Source organism: Saccopteryx bilineata, chromosome 3 (genome assembly GCF_036850765.1).
Source record: "Saccopteryx bilineata isolate mSacBil1 chromosome 3, mSacBil1_pri_phased_curated, whole genome shotgun sequence".
In the NCBI taxonomy this organism is placed as follows: Eukaryota; Metazoa; Chordata; class Mammalia; order Chiroptera; family Emballonuridae; genus Saccopteryx; species Saccopteryx bilineata.
The window spans coordinates 59,806,999-59,824,916 of NC_089492.1; the positions used below are offsets into that span (position 1 = coordinate 59,806,999).

General features: G+C 39.4%; 1 protein-coding gene across 1 annotated transcript in view; it reads left to right on the top strand.

The window, feature by feature from the left end:
- Nucleotides 1-17,918, top strand: part of CLVS1 (clavesin 1) — a 196,440-nt gene that overhangs the window by 68,312 nt on the left and 110,210 nt on the right. The window contains exon 3 of the mRNA XM_066266202.1: nt 14,841-15,015. Within this exon, the coding sequence (XP_066122299.1) occupies nt 14,841-15,015 (175 nt within the window). The remainder of the gene's footprint in view (nt 1-14,840; nt 15,016-17,918) is intronic.

Consider the following 17,918-nt stretch of genomic DNA (forward strand, 5'->3'; position numbering starts at 1 on the left):
CTCTTTTTACTCTTAATTGTGTTGAGTGCAGAAAACCCCCACCATACATATCATCTTAACTTTACACCAAACAAAGGATAGAAGAAACTTGCCTCCAGTCTTTCTGGGGAACATGGGGGGTAGTGTAAACAATCCACCACCACAGCTTAACAGCCTTTTGCAACCTAATCAGGCAAGTGAGGTGGTGGGTTGGGCAGACTGTCAGTTTACAGCCAATTTCTCACACCTCTGTCCCCCAAAAATCTAAATTCCAAAATCCTTGTTGATTTTTTGGTCCCCAACAGGCACATATTTCTCTGGAATACCATAGGGAGCACCTGGAAATCTTCTAGGTAACACCAGTGCGCCCTGGCGCACACTTTGAGAACCACTGGCCTTCTTCATAGGGTTGTCGTGAAGGTGATGAGATGGTGCATGCGGAGCCACGGCATTTAGTGCCTGGCTCACATTAACCATCACTAAACATCAGCTCTGTTCCTTTCTACTAAGAGAGATAAACCCAATCAAATTCAGCTGGACCAAAACTGTGTCTTTGGCCCATAAACCAATAAGTTTTGTGCCCTTCTGAGAAGGCTCTAAGTTATGAGAGCCACATAATTTGATAAGTTTCCATTTCATTAAGTTTCAAGATTAGTCTGGAGGGAAAAAACTATGACTTTTTTTTCTTGACAACTTTGTATTAGGCCCAAAGAAAAAATATGTGAGTTGTCAGTTCACAGTCTCTGGTGGGGGATAAGGAACAAAAGCGTTTCCACTGATTCTTTTTTTTTTTTAAACATTTTTTTAGATTTTTTATTTATTTTTTAGAGAGAGGAAACAGAGAGAGAGAGAGAGAGAGAGAGAGAAGGGGGGAGGAGCAGAAAGCATCAACTCCCATATGTGCCTTGACCAGGGAAGCCTGGGGTTTTGAACCAGCGACCTCAGCATTTCCAGGTCGACGCTTTTACCCACTGCACCACCACAGGTCAGGCGTCCACTAATTCTTGAAGAAGGTGCAACTTTTTGCATAAATAATAAGTATTAAATACTAGAGTTAAATTTTCTAACTTTCTTCAGTCTTTCAATGTTGACAAATGTGTCAGTGAAGAATGCATAAATCAGTACAAATGAATGCGTCCAGTCAGTGTGAGATGATAACTGAAAAAGTCTGCTCTACTCGGCAGTATCCTCTCCCTTCGTTTCATCCACATAACTCTAAGGTACCATATTGTCTCCTTTGTGAATTGAATACCTCAAAGGACATTCTCCAAGCTTTAAAGGGTTTTACCTTTTCTTGTCCTATAGACTGACACAGCTGACTGCTTTGTCTACAGAGAAAGCTCATTAGTACAGGTGGATGGAGAAGTCTTCCTGGGGGCCAGTCCCTGGGAGCATGGGAAGAACTTTTCAGGGTCAGATTATATGAAGAACATCTCAGTCTGCATGAGGTTCCTCTGTCTCATCCACAGGCTTTTCTCCCTGCTTTCAGCCTAGCTGGCCAGTGTAAGCACATCTATCTAGATGGCTCATGTTAGTTATTCATCCATTTAATATACACTTATTAATGCTACATGAGAAAAATAATTCCATGGAATTTGTTAAGAATAGCCAAGAAGGCCTGACCTGTGGTGGTGCAGTGGATAAAGCATCGACCTGGAATGCTGAGGTCACCGGTTCAAAACCCTGGGCTTGCCTGGTCAAGGCACATATGGGAGTTGATGCTTCCTGCTCCTCCCCCTTCTCTCTCTCTCTCTCCACCCCTCTCTCTCTCCCTTCTCTCTCTAATAAAAATGAATAAATAAAATCTAAAAAAGTAAATAAATAAATAAATAAAAGAATAGCCAAGAAGACTTTATTCAAGACTCATGCAATGAGGATCAAGACTATTGTAACGGGGGAGAAAGTTTAAACTCAACCTCAATTACAATGGGGACAGTGTGGTTTTATAGCTAATAGGCAGGGTGAGGGAATGGATGGAAATTAGTAAGAACTTGGTTAGGTGTCAAGGATGGGGGAGAGGGTGGAGAGGAATTTGATAAATAAATTTAGCAAGATTCTTTGCTACACCGAGCTCTGCAGGTCAGAGATATGGACAAAGAACGTGATCTACTTAGAAAAAGGGCTCAGAGGAGCCTGACAAGTTTTGTCCAAGTAGGAGTTCTTATCAATAGTCTGTTATTTCTTGTGCTAAGCAATTGTCCCTAACAAGGTGACATTTGACTCAAGACTTAAATAATGAGAAGGAGTTAGCCTAGTGATGAATAGAGAAAGAATAGTCTAGGCACAGAGAAAGTGAGAGCAAGACGGGAACAACAAGACAGGGCCGTGATTCCAGTCATTGTTCAGGCTCCCATTTGAGTTAATAGTTCTTCCTTTGCATGTTCTGTGAGCCTCGGAGCTGAGACAGGCCAACTGAACTGAGGAGTTGGGAAACATGTGACTATTTTGCAACAAATTGCTCATGTGGCTTCATTGAGCTTCTCGGGAACTGAACTTGGTTAGTTAAGATAAAGAAGTTACTAGCATTGGGGTGGGATCCATTCTGGGGGCTGCACTGCACGTTGTGGGATATTTAGTATTACTGGCCTCCATCCCACAAATGTCGGTAGCATTCTCTAAATACCGTGAAAACAAGTAACGACCCCTTTCCCATAGGCACATTACCAGATGTCTCCCAAATAGGGAGGAGGGATCCTACCTTCAGTAGAGAATCATCGGGTAATCATAAAGTTTCTGCTAGCTCTCAGCTGTCTCATTCCATATGACTTATACAGTAACTCCACCCTGGGAGAAGCAGCCTCTGTGTTCCTCCACTCTCCCCAGCCCTCACCCCCAACTTCCTCAGTACCTGGATTTTCAGCAGTCAGCAATTACTTGCAGTATTTATACGTTGCTTCAGGATCCAGAGAATTATGTAGGTGTGAGTATCATTCCCGAAGGTGTGAAAGAAAGAAACAGAAAGTTCCAGTTCTTTCCTCGGGGAATGTCCTACATGAGTAAAATCCTCCTTGTGATTTGTTCATAGAAAAGAGATCAGTAATGGCCCATCAGTTTGTGGAAGGTAAGGATTAAAGCAAGAGGAAAAATTGGAGATAAACTTTCCAAAGCTTGAGCATTTAATTTTTCCTCTTCTTTTTCTCTTTGGAAATTAAACTGCTGATCTTTCTAAGTAATCCCTTACAATCTCTGAAATTCGTTAGGATAGATTTAGGCAATGATATGCTTCGACAGCAAAATCCCAAATTATAAAATGGTATATTTTGTATGACTATTTACAATATATAAGTTATATATGTATGTATGTATGTATATATGTATGTATGTATCTATGTATCTATCTATCTATGTAATGCATTTTATAAATTCTGTTCTGCTCTTCAGAGTAGGATATTTGGGATGGCTGTTAAAGATAGATATATGTTGATGTTTTATAGTATCTCCTGTAGTGTAGTACCTATTAAGTGGCAGCAATAAATAATAACCATTGGCTCTCATTGCTTAGAGGATTGCCAAGTGATAATCTCCCATGTAATTAATTAAAAGAAAACAATATTGTCTCTAACCACTTTTATAAAATAATTCCTCAGAGATTTGTCAGAGCCTCCATGGGTAAAGTTATTTTGTAGGGCATAGTTAGCCCTCCAAGCACACTGACCCTGGGTAGGAAACAAACCAATTCTGTTGTTAAATGACCGTGTGTTCATGTTTTGATGAGTGCATTAAATGTTCTCTTTTGTTTTGCTTCTGATTCCCAGAATTAGGCAGGGTGAAAATGTGTTCTGATGCGGCCTAGTCAATGGGCTCATTAGAGCTCTCAGCCCACTGGTTTATGAAGAGAGTCCAGGGAGAGGGCATTACCACTCTGTATTCTCTATGACTTGCCTGATGGGGGCTGGGTTGGGGCCCAGTGAGTACACATGCCTGCCCTCATCTAGGAGGATTTTAGAAACTCCCACATCTCTCTTATGACATGTCTGGTCCTGTCAATTAACTATTATAGTCACAGCACCCTAGGCTCCAGTTGTCTTCGGAAACCTCTGAAGGGGATTCTTCTGCTGAAGTTAGGCACATGTTCTATTCTGGAAAATAGTGTAGGTGGAATTTGCAGAAGGCTTTTCCCCTTTAGGCCGTGGGGATATATTTATCTTGGTTTCAGAAGCATGATCAAGCGGCTTGTCATTATAGTAATTTGTGAGATGTCACTAACATTGTAGGAGTTGATCAAGACCAAAAATTCTTCTCATCAGACTTGCCTTCCTGGAGCCCAAACTCATAAACATTGTAAATAGTGGTAAGGGTCTCCCTGAGCTGGATAGCTTTAAAGGTCATGGGAACCTTATATCTTTCTCTCTTCAAGAATTCAATAACCATGAGGTATCTTGAGAAAGAAGAAATAGTTGAAGAGTGGTAACCAGAGAGAAGAATGCCTACTTGGAAACCAGCCAACAAGTTGCATTTCTGTCAGATTATTAAACTACCCCGAATAACCTATCTATGAAAATAAGACTTTTCTTCCCATCACATAATGGTTTCCTGTGGCTCTCCTCTTTTAATCTTTCATGAACTTGATTGCTTGCTGATGTTTTAGTAGCTTACAAGTAAGGCTAGAATTTTAAAAGGGGAAAGGATAAACCAACATTGAAAACTTCAGTCAGATCGCAGACTCTTTAAACTCAGTCAGCCCCTGTGGACTCTTCTGATGTGAATTACCGGTATTTGTCAGGGTTGAGACTCCTATTTGTAGACAACTACTTTTAGAGCCTTGGGACATCTCTTGGTTTTAAGATCTTTTTATCCTGCCAGAATATATTGATCTCTTTATTAAGTACAGAGGTTTGGAGATTTCAATGGAGGTAGGCAATTTTATGAATTAACTAAAATTATGAGATGTTGTATACTTTTAAGTCACATGAAATGTAATATCTATAGCGTCCCTTTGCTACTGTACTATTTATATAGCTCAAGGTGCCTTGCACACTGTCATTAGAGTTTGTGATTTCAGAAAGGAATCTCTTGATTGCAAGAGTGATTTCAGCTTGTCACCCAGAGGAAAAACCACAGGAGGGTAAAATAACTCAAAGCCATATAGTACCATAGGATGGGTCCTTTCCGAAAATGCCTTCTCTCTCATCTTATTGCCCAATTTCTTATTCTGAAATTTATGATTATGAGAGTAAAGAATACCCCTTTTCAGTACTGACTAGTACATTTCATGAACCCTGTGCAAGATCTGTGTCAGTTGTATTCCGTTGGAATTAAGAGTAGTGTGGCCATCCACATTGGTTCACCCACAGCAAAGATCTTGCTGTTTGTAACCCTGGTTAGGCTGATTTGATTCTAACTCCATACCTAATATTTAGTAGTAAGTGCTATTTTACCTACTTGATGCTCTTTCTAGTTTTTACTTTCTGAAGATCCTCAGCCAGGGGAGTTACCAGAATAGACAAGCATGAAATTAATTTTTCATAGTCTTTCAGTGATGGATGGGATGCTCATAGCTCACTTCCACTGGGGTGTGTTTTTATTCTTCTGCTGCTTCCTTTCGACCCTGGCTCAATCCCCATTTAGAGAACTGTATGCAATAAACACCTTCTTTGCTTGCATTCCAGGCTATCTTCAAGTGGTGTTGGGTGTCAGTTCTTTCTCAATGGGCATGAGGCATGCCCACCTTCCTATCTGCAAGTATCCAACTAGTGTTTATTATTAACTGTTCTAGGTTGTCATTTTCTTATTGTCTTCATTTATCCTCTCACTATCCTCATATGAATGCAGGCATGACCCTCTCCTAAATTAAAATCAACTTTTAAAACTTTGTGTTTTTTCCAACGCGGGTAGCATATCATTCTATAAATATGAACCATGATAGAAAAAAATGATTAAGGGACACACATCTGACATCACTTCCCCCAGCAGTGAGCATAAGAGGCAGTGAAGGGGAAGGAAAGGTACCCACTGGTGCTCCCAGAGTGGGTTTTGCTTATTTTCAGTGTTTCAGAGCTTCCAATGGGTTGGTTTAGCATGCTCTATTTTGTTCCTTCACTAAGACTCATTTATTGAGCATCAACTGTGTGTAGGTACAGGTAATTTCCTTGGACTCAAAGGCAAAAAATACAGACACTCCAAACCCTGATGAAGCTCATAGTCTAGGCTAGAGAGGCAAGTGGTCTCTTCTTATGAACAAAATGAACTATTCTCTCCTACAGACATGGCATCTGCTTATGGTGGTCTTTCATCACTTGAGTGGCAGAAATGTAGACCCCGTACAACTATGCACTTCTACGCATCCCCTTGACAACCCAATGTCAAATAATATGAATATTGCGTGTTACTGTCCTGGGTGCTGATTCCTATTGTGTAAGAACTACTGAAGATACAAGTACAATACCTCTGACTCATTTCCTACTCAACAGAGTTTCTTTTATCCTTGATTTGCCCACAAGAAAGTACCACTATCTTTCCCTTCTTTATGCCAAATCTAATCTATAACCAAGTCATGGTTACTGTCCCTCATAATTCTTCTCGTATCTCTATTGTTTTCATTCAGCTCTCATTGAATGCTCTGCAATTGCACCCTTCAGTTTGGACCAAGTCGCTCCAGTCTCCTGAGTTCACTTTACATAATCCCTGTTGTCAGCCCAAATTTTCTAAAAGTGTAACTGTCATTGTTTCCTTCCCCTGCATAGTTAGTAGTTCTCCTGAAAAACAGAACAAAGAACACACTTCAAACCTTATTTCTACATTCCTTTTTACTCATTTCATGGCACAGGCAAACTTGCCATATTTCCCAATTCAATAGTCTCTACACTCTCAGACCTTACGTTTTATGTAACTCTTTCTATGTCCACTGTCCACAACTTTACCTTCTTCACAGCCCAATTGAAGATGGTCCCTAATCTACAAGTGGTAAGTGATTTCTCCTTGCAATTCAAAAACATTTTACAACCTCTATTACTTTCTACCTGATATCATATTCACTTATGAGGTCATGAAAACCACCATGATGATCAGCTCCTTCTATGGATTAGTAAGAGCCAGTTGCTCTGCTCTGACTTTGTGTACATTTATCTCACTTTATCATTACCAGTGAGGCTGGTGTTATGATTCTCTTTCTGTGAATGAGGAAACTAAACCACAAAGAGATAAAGTAACTTACCAAGGCTGCATAGAATGGACAGAATTTAAATCAGAATCTGCTAACTCTAAACCTTTTGCTTTTAATGACTTCGCTTTGTTGTCTTCCATGTACATATAATCATATATTTTAATGTCTTCTACCAGTTTCTATCTACTGGTAAAAAAATACCCTCTTATATGTCTTCTATAAAGTAGAACTTTATTAAATCTTTGAACAAATGCTTCTTGATTCTTTATCCAGTTTCAGATACTTCAAAGATTTTTAAAGAAGACGTTAAGAAATTGCATTTACTGTGTAAGTGAACCAATGGATGCATTTATGTTAATTTTATTCTCTTCAATTCTTGGGAAAATTTAGAAGCAGTTGGACAAAATGTGATAAAATATGATAAAATATAAATCTTATCTATTCAAATCATCTTTTTATTTAAAACAACAACAAAAAGAAAGCTGAATGGAGGAAATTCTAAATGGTGAATTATTGTATATGCTCACACACATACATTATATTCTTGTTTACCACAGATATACAATCAAGAAAGACTCTGGCAAATTGAAATTTGAGAGCTTTAGTTTCTGTGTCATTTTGAATGGTGGATACAAATACTTTGTGTTCTTGTTTTTATATCTAGAGATGGGTAAGCCTGTCAGGATTGGTCTAGAGAGACACAGCCTCTTATCTTTATGCTTTACTTGAGTGAGAAAACGTTGTCCTGCTATTTTCTCTAGTCTAGTTCAAAATAGGGCATTGTTCAAGAGCATTACCTTCGTGTTCTGTCCTCAGTAAGTGTATGGTTGAGTTGAATGTAGGTTGAGTCTGAGAATGATTGCCCCATATTCTTTCCATATATTGTTGCTATAAAAGATAGAGATAGACAAACATTTAAAATGACTGTACTTGTTTTTTAAAATGTACACCATTTCAGTTGTGATTCAGTGACCTGAACTGAACCAAAGATTCAGAAAGAGGATGATATGCTACAACTTGCTCTTTGTCTAAATCTCCACACATAAGGCTTTGCATGTTTTAAGATATTTGAATAGTTTCAAATACATTATTCATTTTATCTAATGCTGAGGCACTGAGAGCCAGATATTCTTATATGACAACTAATAATAAATCAGGCAGCTCATTTATTCTGCTGTTATAAGGAAGTATATTCTTATGTTAACATGAATCCAAGTTTTCTTTACAAACCAAATTAGGATAAAATTAATAGAAATGAAAAATTAATTGAAAGGTTTCCTTTCTTTCTTTTTTTATTCATTCATTCTTTCTTTTTTTCTTTTCTCTCTCCTCTTAAAATTATAAGCCTATCAAACCATGTGAAGCAGAGTTAAATCCCAGGCTTCTGTTTTCTTGGGGATCATCCCTGCTGAAAAAGCAATTTTCTAATTTGACTTTCTAGCTAATATTCAAGGTAGTAAATTTAATATTAAGCTCTTGCAAATATTAATTCTATTACAGCAAGGCTAATTATTTTTTTTGACAGAGACAGAGAGAGGGACAGATAGGGACAGACAAGAAGGGAGAGAGATGAGAAGCATCAATTCTTTGTTATAGCAGCTTAGTTGTTCAGGGATTGCTTTCCTTTATGTGCCTCGATAGGGATCTACAGCAGAGCGAGTGACCTCTTGCTCAAGCCAGCGACCTTGGGCTCAAACCAGCAACCTTGGGCTTCAAGCCAGCGACCTTTGGGCTCAAGCTAGCGACCATGAGGTCATGTCTATGATGCTGTGCTCAAGCTGGTGAGCCTATGCTCAAGCAGGCGACCTCGAGGTTTTGAACATGAGTCCTGTGTGTCCCAGTTCAATGCTCTATCCACTCTGCCATTGCCTGGTCAGGCATAAGCTAACCATTTTTTTTTTACAGAAACAGAGAGAGGGATAGACAGGGACAGACAGGAATGGAGAGATGAGAAGCATCAATCATTAGTTTTTCGTTGCACATTGCGACACCTTAGTTGTTCATTAATTGCTTTCTCATATGTGCCTTGACCATGGGCCTTCAGCAGACTAAGTAACCCCTTGCTCGAGCCAGCGAACTTGGGTCCAAGCTGGTGAGCTTTTGCTCAAACCAGAAGAGCCTGTGCTCAAGCTGGTCATCTCGAGGTCTTGAACCTGGGTCCTCAGAATCCCAGTCCAATGCTCTATCCACTGTGCCACCGCCTGGTCAGGCCATAAGCTAACCATTTTTATTAGCATCTTCCTTGCATCTAATATTTTAAAAACACAAATGTTTCTTGTTTTGTTTTTTACTTTTTCTGGATTACCCCATTGAGAAGTATGGATTCATTTGCTTACTTGCACAATGATGCATGGAAGACCATCCAGCTAAAACATGATTCACATAGGAATTATTAGAATCCATTTAGGAAAATATGTCACCAAAATTTCTATTCCAGACCTTTTATAAGACCCTCTGCCTTGGAAGAGGAGAAAATAGGTTTACCTGAACAAAATTTTGCACAATTTCCATTGCCCTGCTGCCAGTACTACCATGAATAACTGCAGCCACGATGGGTAGACCTATAATCTGTGCAAGTGCAAATTTTGTCTCCAGTTGGAGTATGTTTTACAATTCACAAAACTCCTTCACACATATCATTTTGCATAACTGTTGCAACAACCCCCTATATGGAGGAACAGGTAATTACCCCTCAATGAACTTCAGTCTTCTACCTGAGGTTGTATGCTTGGTGAGTGGCAGAGCCAGATGTCAAACCCTTGAGTACAGGCCCTTTTGTCACTTTACCAAAAGAGGGCTCATCCCATGTCCAGAAGCCAGAATGCATCAGAGGAGTTGCGGACAGAGCATGTGCTCCTCATCACCTTGGCAAGGGCACCATTATCTGATGAGAGGCAAAGCACTCAGTAACTGTGAAAGCCATGCCAAGCACTCAGTAACTGTGAAAGCCATGCCATGGTTATCTTAGCAATTAACTTTGGGAGAAACTTTAGATGAGATAAAGGGGTAAAGAAGCATGCCCAGATGTAATGTTTTTGAATAAATATTTGGTGGCAAACTAGCTGCAAAACCACTTGTCTAAGGAGAACCTTAAAAAATTCCCAAGAAGAATTTATATGCCTCTAGATATTAAATATAAAGCTAAAAGGTTGTAAGCTAGGACTATCCAAAAATTTAGCTACTAATTTTAACAGACTTCTTGCTGTTGAAAGTAGCATAGGAATAAGCTTTGTGATTTCAGAATTGACTACAAGGCTTCCCACTGCTTTTCCTAAGAAATAGTGTCACTGATAACCACATTTTATCTGTATGTAGTTATCCGATTATGCTTAGCTTTTTTATTTCTTGTGTGAGTCTAGTTCTGGGATATAGGTTTAAGATTCTTCACTAGAAATTTAAAGTACGAAGAAGTCACTTCCTGAAACATAAATATGTTCCAGTGCAAAAGTATACATTATTTTCCATTATTTTGCATCTGTTTTATTTTACACTGCTGACTTAGATTTTAAAGGCTTAGGAGGAGATATTGAATAGTCAATTCATATAAAGAACAATGGAACCTACAAATAAGTCACTATGCATGAGTTCTAGTTTCTGAATGTAAAATAATAAACCTCTTGTAAATAAACTATTAGTAAGTCCTAATTAGTATAAAGTTAATATTTTGCAGAGGAAGTTGGAATTTCCCATTTTCCGCACATTCCATTCAACTCTTTCCTGCCCACCAAGTTCCTCTGGAAAAGTGAAGCATTTGAATATTTAGAAACTATAATGAAGTCCAGGATCCTTTTACTTTTCTCCAGGGATCATCCCATGATTATAACACTTTATTCACTGCCAATACCTATCCTGTAATAAGGTTTTGGTCTTGAAAATGCAGTTTCCAGGCAGAATTTAATATTTTCTCTTGGGAATGTATATGAGTGGGATATGTGATGGGAAGAGATGCTTTCTTTCATTTATACAGGAAAAAAATGAAATAATGATTAAGTGATTTGCTAAAAAATTTCGTAATCAATGATTTTCATCTTCACCATTCAATTAAAAGTGCTGTTTCAAATTTTTCCAAAGATTTTCTTGTTACCAAATACAATGGCCCTTTATCCTTCCTTATTTTCCTAAGTATTCTGTTGTATTTGACTTGTTTTTCTACCCTCTGGTATTAGATTGTTGTTTCTGTGTAACAAACTATCTCCAAACTCAGTGGCTTAAAAAGGCAATAATTTATTACTCCTTACAAACCTGTGGGCCAGTTGGAATTTATCTAGGCTGGGTTCAGCTGGGTGGCTCTACTTCTCATGAAGATCTGCTAGTTGGCTGGGAAGTTACTGGTCTCTTTCTTATCCTTCTCTTCAATGCATGATAGCTATAGCATGTTTTTACCATGGCAATGGCACAAGACAAGAGAACAATTAGTAACATCTGAGGTCTATAAGAGCTAGATTCAGAATTGGCACACTGTCATTTCTGTCACATGCCATCAGTTAAATCAAGTCACATGGATATGGGGCAGGAAATATACTCTATTGATAATGAGGTTAACAGATAGCTAGTGCGTGGATGCTCAGATAAGTAAATAATTAGAGTCAGTAATGGGTAATGCAATTTATCATGTCCTTATTTCTTTAAATACAGTGATCCTTTCACATTTTATTTTCTCAATTCTTCCTTCATTAACCTCTGTACTATATGTAGGCTTTAGCTAAGGCTTAGCCTTTCAGCCATGAATTTTTCTATGTGTGTGCTCTTCTTAAGAAAGCTTATCCAAGATAAGGCTTTCTAACTCTCTAATGGTCATTTCTAGTTTACCATTGGCTATTTCCATATTTCCATTTGGAATTGCTTCAACTCATAATCTTTGGTCATTTGCTCCAGTTAAATCAATGTGGGGTTTTTTTGTTTCTTTTTCTAATACAAAGCTGAATTTCTAAAATAAATTTTAGTCTTTAGATTATGTTTGCTATGCCTGACCTGTGGTGGCACAGTGGATAAAGCTTCGACCTGGAACTCTGAGGTCGCTGGTTCAAAACCCTGGGCTTGCTTGGTCAAGGCACATATGGGAGTTGATGCTTTCTGCTCCTCCCTTCTCTCTCTCTCTCTCTCTCTTTCTCTCTCTCTCTCCTCTCTAAAATGAATAAATAAATAAAGTTAAAAAAAAAGATCTTTGTTTAAAAAAAAAAAAAGATTATGTTTGCTATGAATGCAAAACAAAAAAACAAAGAAAAACCTAATGAAAATTTTATTCTACATTAATAGGAACTTTACATCCTTAAAACTTAAAGAGAATGTACCTGAAAGAAAACAATAGCCTGCCCAGTGGTGGCACAGTGGATAAAGTGTTTACCTGAATGCTAAAGTTACTGGTTCGAAAACCAAAGTCGATGGTTCTGCACGTGGGCTTGTCAGCATGGGGTTGCTGACTTAAGTGAAAGATCATCCATAGGATGCCAGAGCTCACCAGCTTGAGCCCAAAGGTTGCCGGCATGAAAAGCCCAAGGTTGCTAGCTTGATTAAGGGGACACGGGCACAACCCAGTCAAGGCACGTATGAGAAACTCAATGCACAACTAAAGTGAAAGCAGCTATGAGTTGATTCATCTTATTCTCTCTTTCCTCCCTCCCTTGGAAGCAATCAATGCACAACTAAAGTGAAAACAACTACGAGTTGATGCTTCTCTCCCTCTCTTTCCCTTTCTGTCTCTCTCTCTCAAGAAAAAAAAAAATGAGAAGAGTATTACAGCTATTTCCTAAGATAAATAAAGTTTTTGCCTGACCAGGCAGTGGCGCAGTGGATAGAGCCTCGGACTGGGACGCAGAGGACCCACGTTTGAAACCCTGAGATCCCCGGCTTGAGCATGGGCTTACCAACTTGAGTGTAGGTCACTGGCTTGAGCATGGAATCATAGACATGACCCCATGGTCGCTGGCTTGAGCCCAAAGGTTGCTGGCTTGAAGCCCAAGGTCGCTGGCTTGTGCCTAAGATTGCTGGCTTGAACCCAAGGTCGCTGGCTTGAGCAAGGGATCACTGGCTCAGCTGTAGCCCCCACACACCCCCATCAAGGCACATATGAAAAAGCAATCAATGAACAGCTAAGGAATCGCAACAAAGAATTGATGCTTCTTATCTCTCTCCCTTCCTGTCTGTCTGTCCCTATCTCTCCCTCTCTCACTGTCTCTGTCACAAAAAAGTGGTTAAAGGTATTAATAATTTTTTTAACATAGAGATTATATGGGGTGCCATGATCACTGTGTTTAGATAATTAAAAGTATATGCTATGAAAAGATCTGAAGTTTTTTTCTTTTCATCAGAGCCACACCCAATGGGTACATTTAAGGGAGGAAAAATTTAACATGATATAATGAAGAAATTTTTACTAAAAAACTGAACAGAAACAGAATGAGTTGATATTTTTATTTTGCACTTGTGTCATTTCTAAAATGTCTTGCTCTTCCTTCTCCCACTGATCCATCAAAATCCTATCTGTCTTTTGAAGCTTATCCCAAACCTTCATCCCTGACTACTTAAACTAAATTGATCCCTTTTGATTTATCTTGCTAATCTCCTACCCCATCCCAACGAAATTAAGGGCTCTCTGAAAGTAGAAATACAACATGTTATTTTTAATAAGTTCAAGTATGATATACCACACCAAACTTATAATAAGCTTTCAGTACATTTTCACTGGTTTACAGCTCAGTCACAGATTTCCTGATTTTAAATCTGGAATCACCAAACCTGGTTAGAATTCGAACCAGATTTAAATGCTCAGGAACCTGATCTTTTCACACTGATTTTACAAGAGGACGGTGTTTCTGATTTTAATGATAGCCTGAAAAAAGTAACAGATTTTGCTATCACTTGCTATCCAAAGTTATATTTTTCTACTTACCAAATAAACAGACACCAAGTTCTCTAAGATCTTAAATTTATAGTTCTAATAATTTGTTGACAAGAGAAGAGTGAATATGCCATCATTTCTTCGTGTCTGAAAATTATTTAAAATAAAATTCAGCTGGTGAATGGGGGATATATGATGTGAAGGAACACTACACCACTGGAGAACTGTCACTCTAGTTTGTATTCAGGTCTGCCTGTTGTCATAGTTACTGATGTACTCAAAGCAATTTCCTTTCTAAATCACACTCTGTAAATCTTCAATGAAAATAAGCTATTCTTCATGATTATTTTTTCTCTTCCCGTGAATTGAAGCTGAAAAATAGCTTGGTTTTACACTTTTAGCAAGATTTTAAACAAACGAAAGGAATAAGATGTTTAATCAAAACAAGCGCCTCTGATTAAGGTCTCATCTCATTTGTTCAGCAATGATTCATTGAGTAGTTAGGTACTGGGACATGACTATGATTACAGTCCAGTCCCTGCTCTAAATAAGATGAGAGCTCTGTCCAGGGAAAGAGAGGGGTAAGGGATGCATTTCAAGGGAAGGCCATCAGAGATGTAGTGGAGGCAGAGTGCAGAGACCCCTAGAAACAAGGCAGATGCCCTCTAAAGTTTAGGGTCCTGGTGTAGTCAGATCAAAGGGAGCTTTCTGTCTTGTGAACCTTGGAGCACTGCACTTTTTCTGTGAAGTTTAGCAAATGCATTTTCAGTTGCATTGGGTACAGAACACCAATGTTACGTTGCAGTAAGCAGTGATTTCCCCACTCACAAAACTGTGGAGTGAGGAGGCCCACGCCTCAGAGCAAAGTGCTACCACCTACTCATATTCACACACAGCTCCTCCTTTCTGCTCTGGCTGCAGGAACTCCTTCACAGACATCCTCCGGGCCATCCTGCTGTCATTGGAAGTCCTTATTGAAGATCCAGAGCTTCAGATCAATGGGTTCCTTTTAATTATAGACTGGAGTAATTTTTCCTTCAAACAAGCCTCCAAACTGACACCTTCCATTCTCAAACTGGCCATCGAAGGGTTGCAGGTACGTTCCATGAATGTACAGTATGAGACTATGTACAGCAATGTTATTTTTCTTTCTTAATTGCAACCAAAGTAATATTTGCCTTTTAGAGTGGAAAGGAAAACAGATTAAAGTTATCCATGATATTGTGTTTTTACCTCAGCCTGAATTTACATGTTTGCTTTTTTTTCCTAATTAGGCTTCACTTGCATTAATAACTCTAAATTACTGTTACTGCAGGCACAAATTACCTACTGTAGCAATTATGAATAAAGCTCAGAGATATTTAGCCTAATTCATCTGAGAGCTTATAAAAATTAAAACTAGAAAATACCCACTTTATGAGCCTGTCCTACATAGAGGTAGCATGGGAGCTTTCCAGGGTTTCTAGAAGTATCTTCGTAACTTGGAAAGCCCCATGGGTACTCCCCAGAATACAATGTGCTGCAATGTTTGTACTAGAGTAAATCCATACAGTGCAAACAACGGAAACAAATGAAACTTAACTTCCTGTTTGTGTGAACAGTGTCAAACCTTTGGGGAAGAGTTTTCTGTGCTCTGTGGAGGTTGTGGTAGTCAGTCTCTGGGCTCCCTTCTGCTTTTAAGGACCCATGAGTCTATGAAAAGCAACAAACTCAGGGAGGCAACACTGCTTAGCTTCGTGCTGACACATTACTATAGAACAAAAGTGAAGGCACGGTTCAGGGAGTTTCAGAATCAGCATAAATAAATCTCATGTCCCTTCTTAATTTTGTGGCAAGACTCACTCAATGGGGTAAATTCCCTTCCCAATAAACAGCAGTTACATGCAGCTATATAGGTAGTAAATGATTTGCTAATTCTCAGATAAAGCAATCATTACTCGTGTGTTTCGAAGTGCAAGACAAGAAATCCCATTTCAATCACCCATCCTACTCTAGTGAGAGAAGCAATTAGTGGGTCTGTTTCTTAAACTGGGGCTTATTCTTATTTGGCCCCCAGCAAAGACCTAGTGGGTTTATGATAAACATGTGTTCACTGAATGGATCTTATTTGATTGAAATGGTTACCAACTTCAAGGGGAAGAGAAGTGGAGCAGGCATTTCAGAAGAGGAGGAACAACTAGCCACAGATCCAGAGGTGCCCAGCTGTTCTGGGTGGCTACATCGTGCAGTAAATCAGAGATACTCTGGGCCACATGGGGTGTCCTGCCTTACCTTACAACTCCCAGTCATAGGCTCGTATATTCTTTACTATCAGTTGCTCTCTCTTAACTTGAATTCCTTTCCTCAGCCTCCTCTCGTCTAAAGCCTCTGAACACTCAATCTCCTTAAAACTATCAAAGGGAGTTTTAAAGTAAGCTACAAGGTTTATTTCATACCCTTTACTTATGCTGACCATCTTTCCAGGATTTTCTGTAGGAGTACAAGTTTTATTTAATTTTATCTTTAAAAACAAAAAGAAGATAATGTATTACATGTATAAGTAGCTTTAACTCAAGTTCTCAGTATTTATAGTATTTTTTCATAAATTAAATAAGAAAATGTCCTTTATCCAACCTTGTGTTCTAATTTTGCTTTCTGAAAAACATGTTGAATTATGTAATGTGTCCCTTGCCAAATTCACTGGGCTGATGTGGGTCTTCCTGTGTTAATGCATGGGAGTGCAATTTAAAAGGTAAAACTAGGCAGAAGCTTATTAACTATTTTTATGAGAAATACTAAATGACCTTTTGTGGGGCAAAGTGGGTCCCCTCTGAGCCTTCACTTGTCATGTACCAGGATCAGGGATAAACTCTGCAATGTCCTATAGCTCTGGTTAGGACATAGCTCCTACTGGGAGAAGGGAGATGTATGAGGCCAGGGTCCCAGCCAAGAAAATGCATATCCTTCCATCATCTCACACAGCAATGGCTTTGGTCCCTTTTTCCCCCTTCCCTTCTATAAGGCAAGTATAATTTACCTTGAAGATGGGGAAGCATTGGGCCATCCTCAAGTCAAGCTCTCTGGATCAGGCTGCAGCTTTTTCTATGAACTGCTCAAGCCCTGGAGACCCAGAGACACTTAGAAAGGTTCAGTTCCTCCTGCCTGGAGAAGAAAGCTAACTGTCTCAGGGGTGGGTGACCTGGGTACAACTCCTCCATCTAGGAAGGGCCTCCCTATACTATTTAATTTGTTGTTTTGGCAACTATGAAGAAGCGCTCAGGGTCACTGCAGCGACCAGCTTCTGATAATTTCTCAAATCAGGCTACTCTCTCTTGGGCGTTAGGGACATTCAGACACCAAGGTCACCCCTCCATTGGCTCTCCCAGTGACTTTTTCAGTGCAGGGATAGTTTCTATTCCTAGTGTAGCCATCAACCCCTTCTAACACTTCAAAAAAGTTGTACTTGGTACTAAGCAGAATATATGGCTTTGTAGGCTCTCAACTAGGTCTCTGTCAACCATGAAGGCTCAATATGAATTCCACAACCCCACTGGCATGGGTGAAGGCACTGACCAGTGGAGAAAGAGAAAGCTGTACAGTGGCAGTGACAGAAGAGATGCCGTTGCTCTCCTCCCTCCTCTGCATCCTCAAGGGGACCAGAGGGGGTGAGGGTGTCTGCCAGACATGCAGGAGATTGAAGGACAGGGAGATCCTGTGTTCCAGTAAAGGAAACTTGCTCTTTGGTGTCCTACATTTGTACAGTAGACATAAGCATGTAGTGTTGTCAGCAGAAATCATCAGATCACTTTGTGCTAGCCCATCTAGTTGGGGTTTCAGCTGTTTATCAGAGTCATCTAAAATTATCTGCTGCTCAACCCCCATAGAATTTGGGCACTTGGGATATGACAGTTCCTCCTCCAGTAACTAATACAACTCCTCCTGCAGGGAGAAGGGAGTGGGAGACCACTGTTCAGACAGTGAGAAGTTAGGGTTGTTTTTGATCATTCTTGCACCCCGCAT